The 22,304-nt window shown below is 33.8% G+C and overlaps 1 protein-coding gene and 1 long non-coding RNA gene across 3 annotated transcripts in view; one reads left to right on the forward strand and one right to left on the reverse strand.

The window, feature by feature from the left end:
* Positions 1-22,304, reverse strand: part of LOC126912392 (uncharacterized) — an 86,971-nt gene that overhangs the window by 60,769 nt on the left and 3,898 nt on the right. The window lies entirely within an intron of this gene.
* Positions 232-3,736, forward strand: LOC118264608 (zinc finger protein 182). 2 transcript variants are annotated; one of them, XM_035577180.2, is made up of 5 exons: positions 232-561; positions 1,219-1,374; positions 1,742-1,915; positions 2,259-2,485; positions 2,915-3,736. In XM_035577180.2, the coding sequence occupies exons 2-5, from the start codon at positions 1,312-1,314 to the stop codon at positions 3,513-3,515; spliced, it is 1,065 nt and encodes a 354-aa protein (XP_035433073.1). In that variant the 5' UTR covers positions 232-561; positions 1,219-1,311; the 3' UTR covers positions 3,516-3,736. The 2 variants fall into 2 exon arrangements, with proteins under 2 accessions (XP_035433073.1, XP_035433067.1); XM_035577174.2 differs by having other exon boundaries at positions 239-561; positions 2,675-3,736.

The raw sequence follows: 22,304 nt of genomic DNA on the forward strand, positions 1-22,304 counted from the left end.
GTAATTGAAGTAAATAAAATAATATTGTAGTAAATAAAAATATTTATTTAAGTTTGAAGAAAGCTAAGTAACTAACATTAAGTTAAAAAAGAAAGAAAGTAAACAATTATAATTAATTATTTTTAAGTTGTAAATAATGTGTTAATTCAGTGATTGTACAATATAAAAGATATTAAGTTTAAAAAAAAAACATAAATCGTATGAAATTCAGTAAACAATAAATTTCTAACAAAAAACGGTAGGTTTCAGTTATTTAAGCCCTTTCTTTTATATTATCTGTGACCGAAGCAAAAGAAAAGCGGTATTTTTTAAATCATATGAAATTCATAAAATAATGAGATTTCTAATTTCACGTCGTGAGAATTAGAGTGCGTTATTGATAAAAGATCTAGTTGATAAAAGATGGTGATATCTTGGTAAGCAAGCTGAAAGAAAGACAAGATATTGTGCGGCTATTTTAAGAGCAATGAAATCGAGTGTTTCTCGATATATTTTAATACAACTAAATAGATATTAATTCTGGACAACATTGTACTTTTAAATATCTTCCGACACCTGAAGGTGAGTTATTATTTGTTTTAAAATCTATTTCCCCTAAGACGACCCACTGGCCACGTAAAATACTTTACTCAGTATTGATCAATTTTAATGAAAAATCCTCACCTCCTCCATCCTCACCTCTTCATAGTTTTTATCGTTGTAGACTTTGGTTATAGAAGACATTATTTCAATAGCGCGCCGTCTCGGCTCATGGCTCCAGAATCGTGGTTCAGTATTTTTATTAGAGATTCCAATAGATGGCGCTACCGTACCCTTTGCTTCATTAGCGAACTCACGCAACGTTACCTATTACTCCTAGTTTTTTCCCGCGTGGTTGCATCTTGATGTTTCAATCCCTACTGCAATCTTTATTATTTCCAAAATCTTTTTAGAACGTTTATTTTACTTTAATTAAAATGACGGCCTTTCATACATTACATACTATCTATACCTATCAATGGAGGAATTTTTAAAAATCAGATTTTAGTTGGTGCCTACAGAACAAACTGGATATACTTACAGTCTGAATTTCATGTTTGTAGCCTCGATAGCTTGCACTACGTGATGAACTGATGAGGAATGAGTTAGTCAGTCACGATAGGTTATTTTAATAAGTATGTATAGGGTACCTGATTAGGCTATGTGATCCTTCATTATTTGTACTTACTTTATTTTTAGGAAGTTTTTGCAAGATTGGAAGCTGCTTATCTATTGACAATTATTATTATTGTTTAATAGTCTTAATGAGTTCAACGTATTTTTAAGTGAGATATGGCAGAAGTAAGTGAAGGTGCGCTGTCGTCAGAACCATTGCTACTTTTACCTGGTAATCCTGTAAGTATTATGTACATATACATATTTATGTAAACTATTAGGTATTAATTAAATTAATTGGTATAGGTATATAATTTGTCGAGTCACTACTCTTCATGGCTTGATGCTAGGTATGGTAAACGTTTGAGATACTCCTTGATTACGAATGGTCTTAATTTAAACCTATTTTCGCTTGACCCTAATACTAGATTCTAAGGCTGGCTGGTAGACAATGCTATATTGCATTAATAGATTTTACTTAAACACGTCTTCGTCTCTTGTGTACTACTTTATTTCATTTAATGCACCTCCTTATATAAATAAAATATAATGCTCCTAGTAAAATTTTAACGTCCTATTAAAAAAAATAATGATGACATTTAAACAGTTACAGTATCCCATAATTTGGGGTGAAACGACAGCTCACTTCACGTGCAGATTGTGCATGAAAACGTTTTACAATAAGAACGCTTTGCAAAATCATAAAAAGACACAGCACGATGATGAAGTCATCAATAGCGACGTGGAATTCCAACAGAAAACTGCACAGTTCAGCGATCATGTGAGTTGCTATCTCTTATTGTCAGATTTTTTATTATTTACTTATTTAAAATCTTTGTCTATTTATCTATCTACTGCATGATAGGTTCAAAATCATCTATGTTTTAACATATAATTTATGTAAGTAATCATATCATATTCCTTGTCGGCTTAAGCTTAGCTAAGTCTACGGGAAGATTATAAATAGTTTGGTAAAAACGTACTTATTTCTTTGTAATGAGATAGATATTTCTTGTTTCCTATGAGATCTGAAGTTCAAGATTTCTAATAATTAAAATTTAATTCAATGCAGTCAATCAACGCAAAGTGTTACAATTTATTAGTATTTTTTTTTTCTTGAACAGAACATGAACGGGCTGTGCGGCTTCAATTTTATACCTTTAAATAAACACAATGATGAGCAAATTACAGGACGTGATGGTTTTATCACGCGCACATTTTCTGAAGACACGACCTATTTAATTATTAAAATCGAGAGAAACGACATTGATACCGACGCCATGAAGCGATTCCGACTCGATGGTGTTGTTAAAAAGACACAAATGAAATCTAAACTACCGGTTGATCTCAGGTACGTGTGGCTGTTATAATGATAATTACATATTAAATATAAATAACACACGAGTAATTCTTATTTAATTTTATTGAAGTTTTCATTACTACAGTTTAGTGATGTTTTTAGTTTGTGTCATGTTTTTTTTTGTGTAGGTATCACTGACTAAATGAGCCTGGGGTCTTATTTTTAATTTGTTTCAACCAGGGGGCCATTTACATGCACATTCCCTTCAACCCTGCGACCGGATCTGCTGTGTCGTCAGATTTTCTTCAACTGCTGTGATTATTCACTTCACTATCGGGAAGAGCATACTAAAAGACGCAAGGCCGCACTACGCTGTCAGGTTTGCGAGAAACGCCTCGATCGGAAGTTCTACTCGAATGAAACGATCCCTGCCCAACTCCACGCCTCAACTCAGATTCCTTTCTCTTGTCGCATGTGCAGTCTAATATTCGGGGATAGCACCGAGTACGAGGAGCACAATCGTGTTGTCCACGCAAAGACGAAACCGCATCAGTGCTCGATTTGTGCTAAACGATTCACTCAACAAGGCGGCTTACAGCAGCACATGCGGATGCACACAGGTGTCCGCCCCTTTGCCTGTACATTCTGTCCGAAAGCATTTACACAAAAAGCAGGACTGGACCAACATCTTCGGACACACACCAAGGTGAAGCCGTTCAAGTGTGTCATATGTACTAAGTGTTTCTCGCAGTCGGTGCATCTTCGGCAACATATGCGCACTCACACCAACATACAACCATTCGAGTGCTCCGTTTGTGGGCGGAGATTCAAGCAAAGTAGTCATTTAAATTTTCATATGCGTTCGCATGTTGGGGATGGTTCTTTAGTTATGGATAATTTTGTGCAAGGAGAAGGTCACGACAACCAAATGCAATTTCTGAACTTTCCGAACTTGCAGCCGGTGCAAGATGGTGACATGTTGTATTATGCAACAGAGCTCGCTGTCGCTCCTACTGCTAATCAAATGTCATTTTCCTATCAGCCACAAGTAGTAATACCGGGCAACGTGCTCTCATTCTGAAACATACTCAATAGAAAATTCAACAAAACTAGGTATTAAGGATTCTATTCATTTAATGAATTAAAATGCATGCAAACATGATACTTACTTTTGTTTAATTTTGGACTGAATTTGGTGGAAATTCTAACAAAACATAACATAATAACAATTATTGGATTCGATTGCTTTTATTTTAATTTTTTAAATGAAATTGGAAATAAAGTCGTTTAATATAGGCGTTACCAGCATTTTTATTTCACTTCTTGCTTACTTCTTCATTTAATAGACAGAAAATGTTCCATTACGTTGTGCAGTTGCTATACAAATAATTTTAGAAATATTCGACATAAGCAAATAATTATAATTATTATCATTGTTAAATACATTGTTTACCATACAATAAGTAACAACATCAATAACAACATCAACATATTGGATTCTTGATATTTAATTTTTATAAATAAGGTTCATTAATCACGTCCACGAATGCATGCAGGCGGAACTTATTTTCGAATGCAAGTCTTAAGGAATTCCCACAAAAGTGCAGGTGTTTGCATCTTAAGTACTAGGCAAACATAACAATAGAGGAGAACATCTACTACGATTGCATTGAATAGGTACTGAAACGTTGCAGAATGCCCTTTCTTTCTTATACGTTGGTTTCAGTATAACCTGTTTCAGCTCCCCCACTTTCTTACTTCCTCGTGGAAGCTAGCTTTGGAAGTTGCGCACTAAACACTATTTCAGTCTCTTTTCAGCACAGATGCAATGTCATTTCAGTGCTCTATGCAGTTTTTACTTAATAATCTAAGTAGAAATGCTTTAGGTAGTTGTAAAATTCTGGCTAGATATCTTTTTACTAAAAAACGAGCCGAAAATGTTGAAAATCATACATACATAACATATTATAATAGTATTATGTAGATGTATCATACCGGATTTCTTCTTACTGTTAGATTATTGTGATGTAAATACTATTCAAGACCTGTGTCTAAAAATAGTGCAATCAAATCGTCATCGGCCCGTTTTAAGTAGGTGCGCCGTCTGACGGTACTAAAATGTATTCATTATGTAAAGTGTCTACATACATATATTGATATGCAATAGAAAAAAAAGACACTGTCGATGGACAGGGCCACCTGATACCGTAAATAACACGACAAAAGAAAAAATACACTATCTCGCACATTGCCGTCAGCTAACTTGGTATAACTTATTGTCACCAAACACTTCAGTCGACATGCATCAGTTGCAGTTTCAAAACATAATCTAATCACAATATTTTTTAGAATATAATGGCTATAAGTTTGTAACACTGAAATACTCAGATAAGTAAGTAGACACATTTAACATCTTAGCTGTCGAACTGCAAGCTTGCTGAATATAAATTGCGGAAATGTGGTATAGGTAGGTATGTACTACCTATGTTAGTTTGGTCGGTGTTGTTATGATAAATGCTCTGGCGTATAGTTAGACAAAGGTATTAGTGGTACGTCGTCTCGTCAAAACATGTATAGCCGGCGTGTGGGCGCGGCATGTTGGTTACATTTCGGTCTCCTTGTATATTTTGATAGAGCCGCGTATGGCACGCCAAGAAAACAAAGGGATCCATTCTACTGATGGCTGCATCCTGACCGACGCGACGGGCAACCCTCTCCGTTTCAAATGACCTTTTTCGTTTCGTGATCTAGTTCGGCTGGGATTTATTTTTTTACGGTTGTTTTATGATGAGTTTGAACTAACATAACTGATACTCGTTACCTATTTAGCTATGTGGTTGTTGTGACAATAACTGTTTCGTTACAGTTAGTAATTTGCGAAATTATGAAAAGCTATATAAGTAACTAGCAAACCCAGCGAACTCCGTTTCGCCACCTGCTCTTTTCTTGTTTTTTTTTTAATTTTCTTTGCTATAAACATCACGGAACCCGTTACCTTTCCATCGAATGCAAAACCGTGAAAATCGGTTCGTGCGTTCTGGAGTTATAACGTCAGGAAGGAAAACCCGACTTATTTTTATATAATAGATTATTTGTCTTTAAAATAATTCTTCTTCCACTTAGTATTTAGATAAGCAATTAAACTCAGAAGTTTGATAGTAAAAACATCAATCATTGTAAAACAACCAATAGATATTTTTGTGGGAAGTATTATTCCACTTTTTATTATTGTGAAACTGATTATGCTGAGGTTTAGGTAACCAGGTATTAAAAAAAATTAATTTCTATGCTGCCAGATAAGAGTCTCTATTATTCTCGACATTGTAGTTCCAGAATCTGTTTTATGATATGCAATTTTTTTGGTTAAGTTTTTAGTATTCGTGATCCGCTGGCTCAAGATTGCATCTTATATTTTTTGTTCCCAAGACCTTTACACTTTCCGTTTTCGCACCCGATGTTCTCTCGACCTTATCCTTACAAAACATGTTGTAAAACGTATATTTTTTATGTGTCAGAATCAGATACTAATTAGTAAGTTTTTTAACCTCAAATAACACATGTGGCAGTTGTGTCGGTCGTGATTTACATTTGTTTACATCCGCTGTCCGAGGGTTAAATGTAACCTATCCGCCGTTGTAAGGGTTGGCTTCAAATACGTGTACAAATGAACAAAAAAAAAACTGCTGCTTTAAAACAATAAACGATGGATAAGAATAGGTTAGCATTGTTTCTAAATTGTCTTACCGCCGTAATCAGAGTCTTTTAATGGTGACTTAATCCAGTCCTTAGCAATTGTTTTTGGTACAAAATCGTTACTAAGGAATAGTTTAAGTAATCTTTAAATATCTCTGAGTACGGTAATTAACGAGTTAGCTGACAATTTAGTCCAGATGGAACTTAATTGATGGCTCCACTTGAATTACCGGCTTGAATCATGCTTAATAGATAAAGGTAAGATATTGCAAAGTGCAGCTCTCATATTCCAATAGTAAACGAGATATAAAATGATGTCATGCAGTGTACGGACATGGCATTAGAAGGCACATTGTCTTGTGCGGCGTGAACAAAAAGCGCTCGGGAGATTTAAATTCTCCCTAACGCCTTTTAAGTCGCCGTCAGCCGATGGTGTTGTTTATACCTATTCAGCGCCCGTTAATGGATCCAGTTCCATGCAAATGTAGGCGTACTGATAGAAGTATGTCTAATATTAATCTGGTACATTATTACTTAAGACAATAAACGCGGACAGTTTTAGATGTGTTTGCAAGTGTCCGCCTCATAAGTACAATGTCTAATGTACGCTTATAGGGTTACTTTGATTTATTTTTACTTGGCATGATAACTATAATTCTTGATATCACGAAATTATAGGGAAATCCGTTGAACGTTGTCCTGCCATATAGTATGCTGTGTGCATGGTTAAAATAAATAGGTATGTAGTTTATTGCAACCTAGTAAGTGTTTTACAGTCAGCAAATTTATCTACTTGGTGCGCAAGCAATATAATAAAGACTAGCTTTTGCCCGCGACTTCGTTCGCGTGGAATAGTGACTTCCGGCAAATTTTTGGTTTTAACCACATAGTTCCCGATCTCGCGGGATCTCTTCAAAAATGAGATGTGGAAGATATTCCAGGGAACTCTTCAAAAATCAACATAATGAGCTCTGCGTTTGTTTTTAATAGATGTATACTCACTTAGGGCATTGAAAAAATAGTTTAAAAACGGACTTTAACTAAAGAAATATTATAATCTTTCCGAACTTAAGATGAAAACTAACTTAAAACTAAAGAAAGCTACGAATTACGAATTTATAACAATTAAAAAAGAAATTATATTAGAACCTATCCTTTATGCTATAATAACCAAGCTTAAACTAAATAATTTAAAAGAAACGACCTCAATCTAATCTAATTAATTTATAAATTAGACTTACAATTTTATTAAAAAAAACTAACTACAGTAACTACTAATAATCGATATCAAACTAAACCTACGTTAAAAAGTTTAACCAGAAAACCAGGAAAACCCTACAAATAAACTTATTAATTGACAAATACAACGAAACCAATTTATAATATACGAAACAGCAGGACCACTACAGACAAATAATCATACGACTGATAATACACATTTTCTACAATAGTACCGAAGCGCTCGGCCGATACCCAACCAAATAATTGTAACAAAACCATAGCGCAATCTATTTCGATCCCAACGCCATCTATCGAGGATAAAGACAACTTGGATTATTTATTTATACTCCGTTCGGGCATTTTCTTTGTACTAAAAGTTTAATTATATTGATATAATTTTTTTCATACCTTTTTACTATTTGTTAACTTTTTTTCGATGAATTAAAACAATAACATGAACCGAAGTCGTGTAACGATCGACATAGAATTATCTATACTCCGTTAGAGCGTTTTCTTTGTACTAAAAGTTGTATTATGTTATATTTTTCATTGCTTTTTACTATTTTGTAAAAACAAATTTCCAATGAATTAAAACAATAACATGAACTGAACAATTGTAATTACACCATTGCGCGATCAACGCCATCTATCTACGGAGTATAGGAACAGCCCGACATTGTTCAATTCCGTACTATAAGTACGAAATTGAACAATAGATGGCGCTGTATGTCCGGAATAAATTTATTTTTTATTTCATTTTTTTTTATTTTTATTTTATATTTATTTTATTTTTATTTTTTTTTAATTTATTTTTATTTTTTTTTTATTTTTTTTTTATTTTATATTTATTTTTATTTTATTTTTATTTTATTTTTATTTTATTTTATTTTTATTTTTATTTTATTTTTATTTTATTTTTATTTTATTTTTATTTTATTTTTATTTTATTTTTATTTTATTTTTATTTTATTTTTATTTTATTTTTATTTTATTTTTATTTTATTTTTATTTTATTTTTATTTTATTTTTATTTTATTTTTATTTTATTTTTATTTTTATTTTATTTTTATTTTATTTTTATTTTATTTTTATTTTATTTTTATTTTATTTTTATTTTATTTTTATTTTATTTTTATTTTATTTTTATTTTATTTTTATTTTTATTTTTATTTTTATTTTTATTTTTATTTTTATTTTTATTTTTATTTTTATTTTTATTTCATTTTTATTTTATTTTTTTTTATTTTTTGATTTTTGATATAAAAATATATCTATGTCCTCTCTAAGGTTCGAAACTATATCTGTACCAAATTTCAACCAAATCCGTCAAATAGTTGCGGAGATTAATGGTATAAGCATAGAATGTTCGACGTGATTCTTTAATTTGACATAACTTTTTTATTTATGAACCGATTGACATGAAACAAACACTAAATGTAAATTTAAGCATCCCGCAATATATTCGTGAAAACCGCATCCAACTCGGATCAGCCGTTTCTGAGATTAGCGCGCACAGACGAACAGACAAACAGACAAACAGACAAACAGACAAACAGACAAACAGACAAACAGACAAACAGACAAAAAAAAAGTTAATTACATTTTTGGGTTCGACATCGACATAACAATAACCCCTGCTATTTTTTTTATTTTTATTTTCAATGTACAGACAGCACTTTTCTACGATTTTATTATATGTATAGATAGATTATTTCTTTCTTTTATTTATACAAACGTTATGTTTACAAACATGCAATTTCACATGGACATGACACCCAGACCTAAAACAAGATAATAACATGTAGATAAGTACAATTTTATTTACTTAAACAATAGTTAGTTACAATCACTATATTTAGTCTTTATTTGCCCCCTGCATAACAGAACCAAGAACCTGGCTGGAAAATTAAAAGTGAATCTGAAATCAGTTAAATAGATTTTTAATTTCATGTTTAGATTGCAGATTTCGTTTGTTTGAGCTAGGAACATTGTTCGAAATTTTCTTCCAATAAACGGAGTCAAAACAAGTAATCAAAAGTATTTGCAGATGTTTAATTAATCGTTTTTAGTAGCTGCTATTGCTATTGCTTTCATTGAAATCAAAATAAACTGGTATAGGTAGGCAGACATAACGGTGTTAAGATTTTTAAATGTTCTATGTACTTAGACTATTACTGATTTCTAGGAGTATGTATTGTACCTGGATTAGTAGACAGATTTCTGACTTTGTAGATTGTTTGGAAGTAGGTACTTTTGATATCGAAATACTTATATTGCATAAGAAAATACTTTTGTGGAGAAAATACCATTTTCATCATACTCAGTAAGTAATAAGTACCTACAAAGTCCCGTTTACTCCTGATTTGCGCCCAGTCACATAGGGTCACTCGCTATTTAAGTCGTCAATCAAACATATTATTATTACTAAAGTAAACATGATATGTTGATACACAAGTCGTGGAGACTTTTTTATGTGATAGCTAAAGAGGATGCATAGGGTTCCTAGTGGCTGGTAGACAAGCCATCAGCGTCCAGGGACACCTGCAATACCAGAGACGTTAAAATTCTTGTCGAATCATGACTCATCCCCGTGATAATCATCTAAAACTAACATTGCTCCCATTAACTGGCACAAATGTTTTTTTTTTATCCAGCTGCGTATTCTAGTCTAGTCGATATAAAACACTGCTATACAGGTGTTTTATTTGGAAAAGTGCCGAGACGCTAACATGTCGGTGTCGGTGCGGTGGCGAGAAAGTAAACTCATTTAGCACGACCAACAATCATTAATTTTTTTACCGAAATAATTATAAAGATTTAATGAGATCATAATTTACGAAATGTCTAGCGTTAGACATTTTTATATTATAAGTCTTCGAGTTATAGTCTAAACTCTACTTAGATCCTGTATAAGTAGGTATTACCTTGTAGTTAGGTACCAATGAACTCTAGTACCTTAGGCACACATTAATCGTTATGGGACTTGATGGGAATCATAACGTTACTGGATTGTAAATCTGCAACTCTACGCGAAGTAAAAGGCAGGACTTAATGAGATATCTATGCTCCAATGATACTTAGGTAATCAAGAATTCAAGATGGCCACACAATGAAATATAAGCATAAATACCAATCTGTGTATCTTATTTGGACACATAAATATGCTTGTACAAATCCAGTAGCCATACAGGTGGGAAAGAGGGTGAGAATTTGTAAACGTATAACTAACAGATAAGATAGTAATCAATTCTCAAGTACTGCCCTAATGTTGACACTTACAACACACAATCCGTCACACGTGGAACGTAGGTGCTTCCCAAAAGTCGGTATCATAAAACTTGATGGAAACGTTCCAGCTTCGAGAGTCTGTTTCTTATTCGTGTGAAGAGCATATATGTACAGGCGTCCGAGTCGCGCAAATTTGTCTGCTCGAAGCTTCCCGTTGATGACGGACGCTGCGCACATGGCCTGCGCGTCATAAAATGTAATTTACAACCATGTTTCATGCGCACACGGCTGTACTTCGAACAGCTTTCATGTATTGTTGGATTATGTTACAAGCTGTATGTAGGTATGTAGCTACATCGTTTTATGTGTATTTGATGTAATTCGGCTCTGGGTTTTTTTGATTGGGCGGGATGTTGTTAATACCTACTTGAGCTATTTAGTTTAGTATTGTTAAATATAATTTCTTAGTTTTAGGTTGAGGTAAATTGATATATTTGACGTTTTGATTTTTATGAAAATAATAGTATCGAACCCAAACATTCTGTAAAAAATGGAAAAGCTTCGATTAAACTGCTTGTTTGTCTTTAAAAAGTAGGTACGGAACGGAACATTACGATTTCTTTATTATTAACTTAAGGATGAGGGCGCTCCTGGTTATGAAGAACGACTTAAGATTTCGTGGTGTTACTTTACAATTGGAATCTCGGAAGTTTGCCTATAAGAGTGAAAGCGGCTATCTATTAAACCGGGTTGACTTATAAGCAATTGGGAAATCTTTCGCTACTTCTTTTTTTTCGTTAGGTAGGTACCTACTTGGACACTGATTTACAACAGTGGTGTATCTACCAAGGCTGATAAAGAATCTCTTTTATCCTATAATTACTTACTTTGAAAATCGGAACCCATTTTAATCGGTTGAATAACTTTATTCTACTTTATTACTCTCCAGCTCCACGAAAACACAATTGCAGTTAGTTTACATACCACAAAAAAGTAAAATATGTAAGAAAAACATTATAGACTGTAAACAATTTTGTCACGTCCCGTGAAATATTGCTTTTTCCTCTTAATAATTGTTTTAACATAATAATAATTTTATTGTTATAACATCATGATTAATAATTAAAGTGTAATAGACAGTACATACAAATAAGCATTATATTTGACCTCCTCCGTCTGCCCACAATGTTCAAACAAATTGTGATTCCGTTCAGTGATCATAGATGGCGTTACGGAACGCTGTGCTAGCGATTCCGTAAAAATTAAAATGTGGCTCCCGCGAGGCTGCGAATTATGAGTAGGTACGTTACTTTACGCCGCCTGTAGGGGGTGAACGACATACATTTACAAAATAAATACATTTTAATAAGTTTACTATTTTAATCTATCATACAATAAAATATACTTAGGTATATGTATAAAGAAGTAAATAGAAGGGTTAATTTTATTATTTTCGGCATATTAGCCATGCGAAAACGTTATAATTATACTACACTGAATTTCGTAGGAAATTATCTCAGATTTTTCGTATCTGTTTTCAGACATCGACTGCCGTTCTCTTATTATAATAATCCATATTCCATAGCACTGAGAACCCGCTTCATTAATTATTTATTGAAGTCAACAATCGAAAACGGAACATTGCCAACTGTTCAGAATAACTCGTCACAAGTAACTGCATAACAAAATTATATCGCATTGGTTTTCAAGAATCACGTTTGGTAACAGTATTTAAACTATTGGAACATGTTTACTATTAAATTATGATTCAACTTTAATTGATTACTTTAGTAAGTTCTGTTATTTTTCATTAGATATTAGCAAATTACGTGAAAGCTAACTCGAAATAATGCATTTCTCACGTACTAACATACATTCAAATCAAAAATACAGATACAACTACAGGATTTTCGGCAATGATATTTACAGATATCAGTTCAGTATTTAACAAGCTTCAAATTTTACTTATAGTTTTTCTTATTTTATGTTACAAATTCTGAAAAATCTGCAAGTAAACTCAAAAATGCCATTTTGTCGCGGATGGTCACGATTTTAACCAAAGAGCAAGCTATCGATCAGCCTGCGGACTACAAGCGATACTTGGCTTTGTATTTATGGAGTGAGAGGTGAAGTTTGTTTAACAGTACAGGAGCACATATATCATTTTGGCTGCTGAATGAAGCCTTTCGTATTTATGGGTTCCTAGTAAGTTGTCTCGTAATTTTGCACCTCGTCGAAAAAAATTCACTTCAATCCCACAGTCGCAGCATGGTTTTGTTTACGTATGTTTTATTTATTTCGTCATTGTATTTGTTAGTTTTAACAGTTTTTTAAATTCATTGTTTTATGTTGTAACTTGAAATAAAAATAATATGAAATTGAAACATATTATTCTGTAAAATATAAAAAAATGCCGATGTCGCACTACTGATGCCATGGATTCCTACACAATTCTTTTAAAAAAATCTTATTAATTAATTTGGTATTCACGTTTAATCTTTCTCTTGGGTACCTACCAGAGTTCTACAAATGTTTGTATTTATAATTTTACGTTTTACAATGTATTTATTTGAAGCTATATTTTGGTCAACTCCTTGTATTAGGTACTTGTGTGCTCTGTAAATGTTTGATTGTTAATGCCTATTTTAAGTTAATTAAACATTTTAATTTACTTTATTTATTTAATTAAAACCGACACGGTTCGGCAATGGTTCGAAATTAAAAAAAATATATGATTTCTTTCTTGAATAAAAATATATTACATTTGGTATTGTATGTCTTATTCAGCTGTAAATCGGAGAAATAAAGGAAACTGTTTTGCGGGCTTGATAGAAACTTGCTTCGTGTTAATGCTGTCCTAGTACTCAAGTCCTGTAAGTGTAAAGATTTGTTCGAAATCTTACTGTCCTGGTACTTTAGACCTGTAAAAAGACGTGATTTGGTGAACTACAAAGCAACCACGTGAAGTAACGCTATCTATTGTCAAAAGTAGAACTAAAATGTGAAGCTTTAGGGTTCGTGGTAATAGTGGCTGTTTTATATTAACATTGTTTTAAATACCTCTTAAATATTTATGTTTTTTATTTTGAAGTAATAATACATAGCTAAGTAAATCTGAAAATGGTTCCAGCTGTTACAGCAGCATCTGCTGTTAATAAAATTTTACAGTCGAGTCGCTTCGTTCGCAGTTTCACCTCCTCGCAGTTATGCTATCCTAGTACCAAATGCTGCGAAAGCTGCCCACTGTAAACAGTCTCACTGTGCACAGCCTCACTGCCTACAGTCCCACAGCACAGTCTCACTCACAGTATTCAGTCACACACACACAGTATACAGCCCCACTGTACACAGTCTTACTCAACATAGTTTCATTGTTTACACTCTCACTGTGTAACTGACTGTAGTGCAATACTTTACTCAATATTATGAGCACGGTGATATACTGTCCACAGTTTACTAGTATAGCTTTATGTGCTCGTTACTGACTGATATGCCAGAAGCGCATTCTGTGGTAGTGCTTGTATCGGTAGTCTAAATTACACCGCCTTTGTAGTACTGCAATCCTAGTACTTTACCCCCGCTTAGTTGGTGATGTTGGTAGTTTCATGGCTAGACCATTCGGTATAACGCCATCTGTAGGAAGGAATTAATTTAAGGTACAAGGGAGGAATTAATTTTTACAGTTTTCTAGAATTGATTCGTGATTTGATTCATAAATGATAAAAAAGAATTAATAGAAATGATTGAATATTATTTTCTTATTTTCAACAATCAACTAAATTTATAAAAAAGCTCATTGATGATGATTAAAATAATTTCGACTGCGATCTTAGCGCCGCCGCCGTCACATTTAGGCAACATCCCTGTTGTGTATTACTCCAACCCGAACCAAAATTAAAATACAAATCATATTATCAATGTCTAAAATGAAAAATGATTAATCAAAACTAAATTGAAATGTGAACTAATGTGGAATAATATTTTTTTTACATAGAAAACATTTTGAGTATATTTCCAGCGAGTGACGTGACCTACAGCCAACGTTGGTGGAAACCACTGCACTGGTAGGCCTGACATTCATTTTGTTTTAAGGAAAGCAATGGATTTTATATTCTGAATGATAATTATTAAATCTAAAATCTAAAACTTTTCACAATCGAAGGCTAGCCCAGTGGGCGGTGATGCATATTACTTATTGCATATCCTACGCAATAATTAAAGAGTTTAATAATACTTTGCTCGACCTAGGAATTGAACCCGGGACTAGCTATTCTGCAGTTCAGCTTGCAACCATAATATTACCAATAAGGCAGTCTGAAACTTTTTTACGGACGGACGGACGAACGGAGTTTATACATAACATAACAGGTGAAAAGTCAAGTGTTATGTTAATTAATTATTATTACCCAAAATGGTAATTTTGGGTTATAAAAGGCGTGATGATAATTATAAGCTTTTGGTTCCAGTATTTAGTCAAATATGAATTTTAGTGGAGACGCGACGCAAATCCATACAATTTTTGCCTCCTTATGAAGATTGCAAGTGCTATGCAATTTGTCCTTGAAGTAATTTGCAAAAACAAAACAATACAAATAAAACACTATGAGTTATGTTTTTTAATTAGTTTAAATTATCGTTTACTTAAGTAAATAGTTAGTAAGAAATTTTAATATTAAAAATCCGAAAAATCTTTGACGTTAAGAGAGGCTTCATATTCGCGATGCAATGAATGAACTTCGCCTTGCATTTTTGCATTTCAGCGCCAGCAAATACTAGGAAATTATAGAAGGCGAAGAGGTTTAATGTTAGTACTTAAATGCAGGTATCCTAGGTTACAGAGTGACGCTAACGCATGCGTGTTGGGGTAGGAAATGCACCTCCCCCCTGCAAATGTCACAAATGACACTTGGCCTACTTTTTCTAGCCGTGTCGTGGAGCGATCTAGCCATCAACTTCGCAGATAATAATTATTTTCGCAGATAATAATTTAAATAATACATGTTTTTAGAGTGGGAATGATTTCTTGTATTTCAGCAATCACGAAATAATTAAAATAATGAGTGTTAAAGTGCTTTAATCGTAATTATGACGTAACACAGTTAGGAATTTATACAGTGCAGTTCAGTGCCGAATTTATTCAACTATTGTAGATGGTGTCAATAATGAAATATTGCCTAAAAGTTATTAAATAATGGAATTTAAGAATAACTGAAAGGTCTTCCACTATCCTCTTGTGGTGTTTCTGTGCAAATATTGTTATTTTAGACGTTATAGCGATGAAAACTGAGTTAATTGTGATACATAATAACTCAATCGTTTATCAGTTATCTGATAAGTCTACAAAGGATATCGATTAGAAAACATGATAGTAACTAATGACATCATATTTCCCTATGGGTTAATTAGGTTCGCCTATTTCATTAACTTGGTAACCTCACACAGCATCTCCAAATTTCTTCTAAGTTCGCTAACTTAGAAGAAATTTGGAGATGCTGTGTGTTGATAAGTTAAGCAATCTTGTACTGAGGATACTGATCCAGTTTATGGAAATACTGGGCCACAAGTTGTTTTCAATAATACAATTGCTATTCAATTTAACCCTCAGTCTTGCTGTATCACACACAGGTACACACACAGTACTTGGCTCCCCCTTTGTGAGGAAATGCTGCGACCGTAATATCTCAGCCTTTCGAACAGTACATTAACACTTAGGTCGTAGGCCAAATAATTCTGGTCAATTTTCATTGAGCCATAGGTCGTTGAACCCCTGCAACGTTTCTCGAAGGTAAAAACCATAACATTACGCTAGTTACATTTGGAATTAAAAGGTATAACATTGGTAATGAAATAAAATACTCAAGAAATCTACTGACTCCATCATTTTAAAGAATCACGCCGTACATTTTTCAAAGAATTAAGGTTCAAGAAGTAATCCATACTTCGCCATTTTTAAAACTAATTTTATTAATCACTTTTACCGCCTAGACACTTGAGTCAGGGTCATTTAATGGTCACTTAACCCAGTCCTTAGCAATTTTTTCTAAGGAATAGATAAAGTAATCACTAAATGTCCGTGAGTACGACAGTTGAGTAACTAAAAGACCCCGCGAACTTTGTTTCGCCTTAGATTTTTATGTGAATATTGGAATAAACCCATCAAAAAAGTATAATCAAACTCGCTTAAGATTTCCGCTTGCAACACATTTCGGAATTCATTTTTAGATAATAGATAGTAGGTACTTCTATTTTGCACTTTCTTTAACGCGGGCAATTATTTTGTTTGCTGCCTTACCTAGTACATTTATAATAACACAAGATGAAATACTTATGTTAATAATTGATTAAGCCGAGATAACATAACAAAAATACCTGCCATATTCATTATACATATCATCAATTATTATTGTGGTGTATGTAGCAAAAAGGTTAGTGAACCGGTAAAATTATACCCCAATACTTAACAGACGCGCGGCGTGTTCATCAGGGGTGGCGTGCTACAACCCAACAACGCGAACCATCTATGCGTGAAGTTCGCGTCAATGACGATAGATGGCGACTATTATAACTAACTAACTAACAAAAACTTTTAAACAAATATTGATTAAAATTATATAGAACAAAATAAAGACTAATATATGTCATCCATTGGGTTACGAAATATCTTCATACAATTGACATTCTGAAATTTTGTTTATCAAAGTACAAACCACAACAATCTTACACACATATTTTATGCCGTGGGTGAATTATTAACCTGTACTTACTATAGTTGCACAAATAAAATGTTACACAAAAATAAAATAAAAAAGATAAATTGATTAAAAGTCAACCTATTTTATTTATCCGTTCTGATGTGAATTCTTCCTCGCGTGGTAGCGCAATTCAGATCCGACCCCATTCTAACACCAGCTGCCGTATACTCACAACGTTTGTTACCAGTTACACTCAGTAAAATAACTTTATAATGTCCCCAAATATTATTAACAATTTCCCCTCCATTATACATTTCTAAGCTGTTCTTATTATTTCCCTAAAATGAGTACGCGAAAGAACAAAAAGAGAATATCGATCGACATTAAGAGTAGACGAAAATTTGTTGAAGTGTTGTGGTTATTGTGTGACAATATAAAATGGTGCAGTGGACTTTTGAAACGAAGAATAGTGATGTACAAACCCCAAGGATATTTGCAGGTTTTAAAATACATTGTAATTTGATTACCGCAGTGCGCCCTGCCTGAGCAGCTTTGCGAAAATCTGACTCATTCACTTATGTCACGTGCGATTTCTCTTTCAGCTAGCGTTAGCTAAGTTAGTATTTAAGCTAAAGCATATGTTTACATTGTCTGTACTTACTATGTAATAAATTATACATTTCTTGTTTATAATCCTGTGTGTTTATTTTTGTGTCTATTTTTTTGTAATGTTTCACAAACCCCAGTGAAATTATAATGTCCTAAGAAATGCGTTCAGAAAAGCTGTGCTGTGTTATTATGTTTGAAATATTTTTTTAAAATCTCTTATAAATATATCAGATGAATACGCCATCTTTATCGCGTCCAATTCGGCGTTTAAACCGACCATTATATCATGAGACCTATTGTGATATTACTTACAAACGAAAATCCCAATCCCTCGTCATATTCAGAATGGAATTATATAGTTCCTTATTTTGCCACCAGTCAACTTATACTGGTTGGTTTACGCATGCGTTAAACGCTATAGCTAGCCTCTGGCCAGACAACAAAAGACAAACAAAAAAAAGAATAAGAATGTTGTGTTGGCAAAACAAAATTATTATAAGGAAAATCTCGATCATTTATTTATTTCTTATACTTGTTTATTACATTTTTAAATATTAAATTAAAAAGAAAAAAAAACATTTAAAAATATAAAAAGCAGTAGCCCACCAGTAACGGGATAAATCCAAGCTACCGGTGGTCAGGGCTCAAGAGAGAGGAATTTCCGGACAATACGCGCCGTGTTCAGAAGTACTGCCTTCTGCATCAGGCTCTTGATCCAACCGTCTAACGTTAGCCTACTCAGGTGTTGGTCGAGGCTTTTGGCTATAAGGCCATTGGCAGATACGACTATCGGCACAATGATTGCTGAATCTACATCCCACATGTCGACAACCTCATGAGCTAAATCAAGATATTTACTGGCTTTATCTTTTTCAGCTTTCACAAGATTTTCGTCATGTTATATCAATTATCATTGTGCGATGGCTTGGTCGATCTATCACCACAATGTCAGGTTTGTTAGCAACAATTGTCCTGTCTGTGATGATAGTTCGATCCCAATACAGTGTGACATCTCCATTTTCAAGAACTGGGTCAGGCAGATACTTATAATACGGCACTTCAGATTCAACAAGTTTGTATTTTAAAGCAAGTTGTTGATAAATTATCCTGGCTACAAGATTGTGTCTATGCAAGTACCTACTCTCTGTTAGCTAAGTGAGAACAACCCGAAATTATATGTCGAATGGATTCCCCTGGGCGATGACATGCCCGACAAATGTTAGCCGTTCCATCCTTAAGGAAAATTATTATTACAATTAAATTATTACAAGAAAAAATATCTTTGTATATTTTGTTCTTGTTAACGTACAACAAAAAAATAAACATACCGGCCGAATTGAGAACCTCCTCCTTTTTGGAAAGTCTATTAAAAATGCATGCAGGTGCCCCTGCACCTACATGCATTGATTTAAAAGTTCTACAATTGAAATTAAAAGAACAGTTAGGGTAAAAATTTCAATGAAAAAGTAAACACCAGCGATTTGACCAATCAGAAACCGCGTGGCACCTTCATGTGCACTTTATTGATTTGCCGAGCTGTTACTTACTAGGAGATCAGCATAGAAAAGGAGCACTTTGGACCAACTTGAACGCATGCGTAATCCGTTAAAAGTTTGCGGTTCGCTCCAAGTTTTCTAGCCAAACTCTTGACAGTCTCGACCACTGCAAGACATTTTCAATTTAATCGTAGGTCCTATTAAAAATTACTTAAGTAATTTACGACAGCAAGCTACAGGATATATTCTCTAGATATGTATAAAAATCCACACCATTGTCAAAAAACTAAAGCTTTCTTTTAAATACTGTTTATCCTTTTCCCTAAACTCGTCTAAAAGAAATAGTATTCTCTAGTGCCACTGATGTATCATCAAGAATCCGGTTAGATAAGTTAAGTAACAAGTAAGTTATAAAATTACTAATGCAAGTTTACTTAAAAAAAGTTTCACAAAAGGCGTAAATTTTTAGGCAACTTGGGCGACGTTGATTGTGTACTATTAGGTCAACATCCTGCACGTTTGTACCTTGACTCATTAAAATACATAGAGTTTGTCCTTGAGAAAGTTTCATGTAAGTGACACGGAGTACGAAATGTGACCTTTATGTACTCAGCAATGTCTTACGTGAGACCTTTTGGTCGTCGAATGCATCAACGACTCATAAAAATTGGTGTAATGTAAAACCAACTCCATTTCGAGCGAAATATTACGTTATGTACTTTACGCTCGGAAAACAGTTATCAACACTTGTTTCCTCGAACCACATATGCATTTAACAAGATTTACCCGTTCGCTATGCAATAACCATATACCTATACCATATACATTTTGCCCGCCCAAGTACTAGGGCGGCATGTTACTTCAGGCTATATCAGATGCAGAACAAAGATGCACGCATATTTCTCCCTGTCCCACTCGCAGGGAATATTGGAGGACTTCGGCAATATAAGGGCTGAACCGATGCATTTTGCTTCAGGACACTGCCAGGTGCCAACCTGGTTAAATTGGTTGGTACCTGTCAGTTCCCACTGGGCAGGTGTTATGGAGACATAACACCTGCCCAGTAAAGAATATCTTGTATTAAAAAGAAAATAGGAAACCTATGTCGCTTTGTTTTCCGGGTATATATTGTCGTAGTTTGCGGAAATATTTTTTTTTTTTTTTTTATGGAACAAGCCGGCAATCGAGCAGACGTATTACCTGATGGTAAGCAATCGCCGCCGCCCATGGACACTTGAAACACCAGAGGCGTTACAATAATTTATGTATAGATACAAAATCTGTAAAATAACACTCATTACATTACTATGTCGGACTTATCTAGAATGCTATTTTTTAACAAGAATATTATAATAACATAATTTTAAATAGAATAATTAGCTACAAATAAAGATAGGGCTCCCAAAAATAAATCTAGAATCTGAGAAATAGCTTAACTAAAATATACTCACAAAACATGACACTTATTCTAATTTTTTACATTATACAAGTTTGAAGGAAAATGCAAATCTCAGATGTAATTTAACTGGCAATAAAATTTTTCTATTCCGACACTACAATACACGAACATGGTTAATTGGCAACAAGTGTGCCACCTGTTACAGGGAACATTAAACTGGTGAAAAGCTCATTTATAGTAGGTATGTACCTACAAAAGTATTATGACACACACAGACGGTAGAGATGTGCCCTGTTTGTGTGATAACTATACTAAGGTAAAAATCCACCAATTTTAAAAATTATTCCACGCGTTAAGTTCTTAGTTAATACATAAACCATTTTCATTTAGCTTTTATCATGGCAAAAAGCAAACCGGCTAACATAATATTAGTAATAACACAGCTATCAATGCATTGTACAGTGTATGAAATACATAAAAACTACGTGTAACCTCTTCCTAATACCTAGTTCATATTTGATACCTTTGCATACATTCTGTTACCTCAAAAACCCACCGATTCTTAAAATTCTTTCACGTATAGGATGCTAAATTATCGACGAGTTAGCTAGTAACATTACTTTTATATATTTCCACGCGAACACAACAAAAACGGTCGAGAACGATCGATTATTACTGCAAGTACTTAGTGCTTATTGTACCACGAATATTTTTTGGTCATGATCCAAAATGGTTGAACCACTCATAGTACGGTACCGACATGTTGTCTAGTATTTAAAAAATCCTTTAGAATGGTTGTTTCTTTGGCCCTAATGTTAACGAAACAAACACTACGAGGCGCCATTACTGCGAGCAAAGTTTAAAACTCGCGCTATTTTCCTTTTGAAATGTGTTTCTTTACACGTTCGTTGACTGCATAGCTGTCGAAATGAACGTGTTTATCAGACTCAACGTGCAACTAGTTGGTCGATTGGAACGACGCGGAGTTTTTCGATACCAGGAGAGCAGTAACCAGCAGAGATTTATTATGAGCTAAAATGAATGGTTTGAGTTATTGTATGACTGAGATCTGAGGCTAACTTATCATAGACATTTTAAAATGTAAAATCTTACAGAAATTACACCTTGAGAATGTATTGATTACGTTGAGCTAATAAGTTGTATTATTAAACAACGGCGAAAGCAATGGTGAATCGAAGTACCTATCTATGACGCAGAGCGGTCCCGAGCTGGCACCGCGCGGGGTCTGCTATGGGCGGGCGGCAGGCGGCAAGGCGGGGGCCGTGCCGTGCTGTGCGGGTGTAGTATCTGGCGTCCTAGCACAGTATAGATAGTGAAAAGATTTTTTTTAAGTTCTACAATTTTTTAAAACAGGAAATAATTAACGCGTATTCCTCAGTTGTTCTAGTGGTCGGAATGTTGAGCAATTTGTCTTTCAAAGGAAGGCTCCTTATGTTATTTAGAAAGATTTTGGCTTTCTATTATTCTTTATGTTATTTAGAAAGATTTTGGCTTCGAAACTGCCAGTGTAC

This window comes from Spodoptera frugiperda, chromosome 25 (genome assembly GCF_023101765.2).
Source record: "Spodoptera frugiperda isolate SF20-4 chromosome 25, AGI-APGP_CSIRO_Sfru_2.0, whole genome shotgun sequence".
Lineage (NCBI taxonomy): Eukaryota > Metazoa > Arthropoda > Insecta > Lepidoptera > Noctuidae > Spodoptera > Spodoptera frugiperda.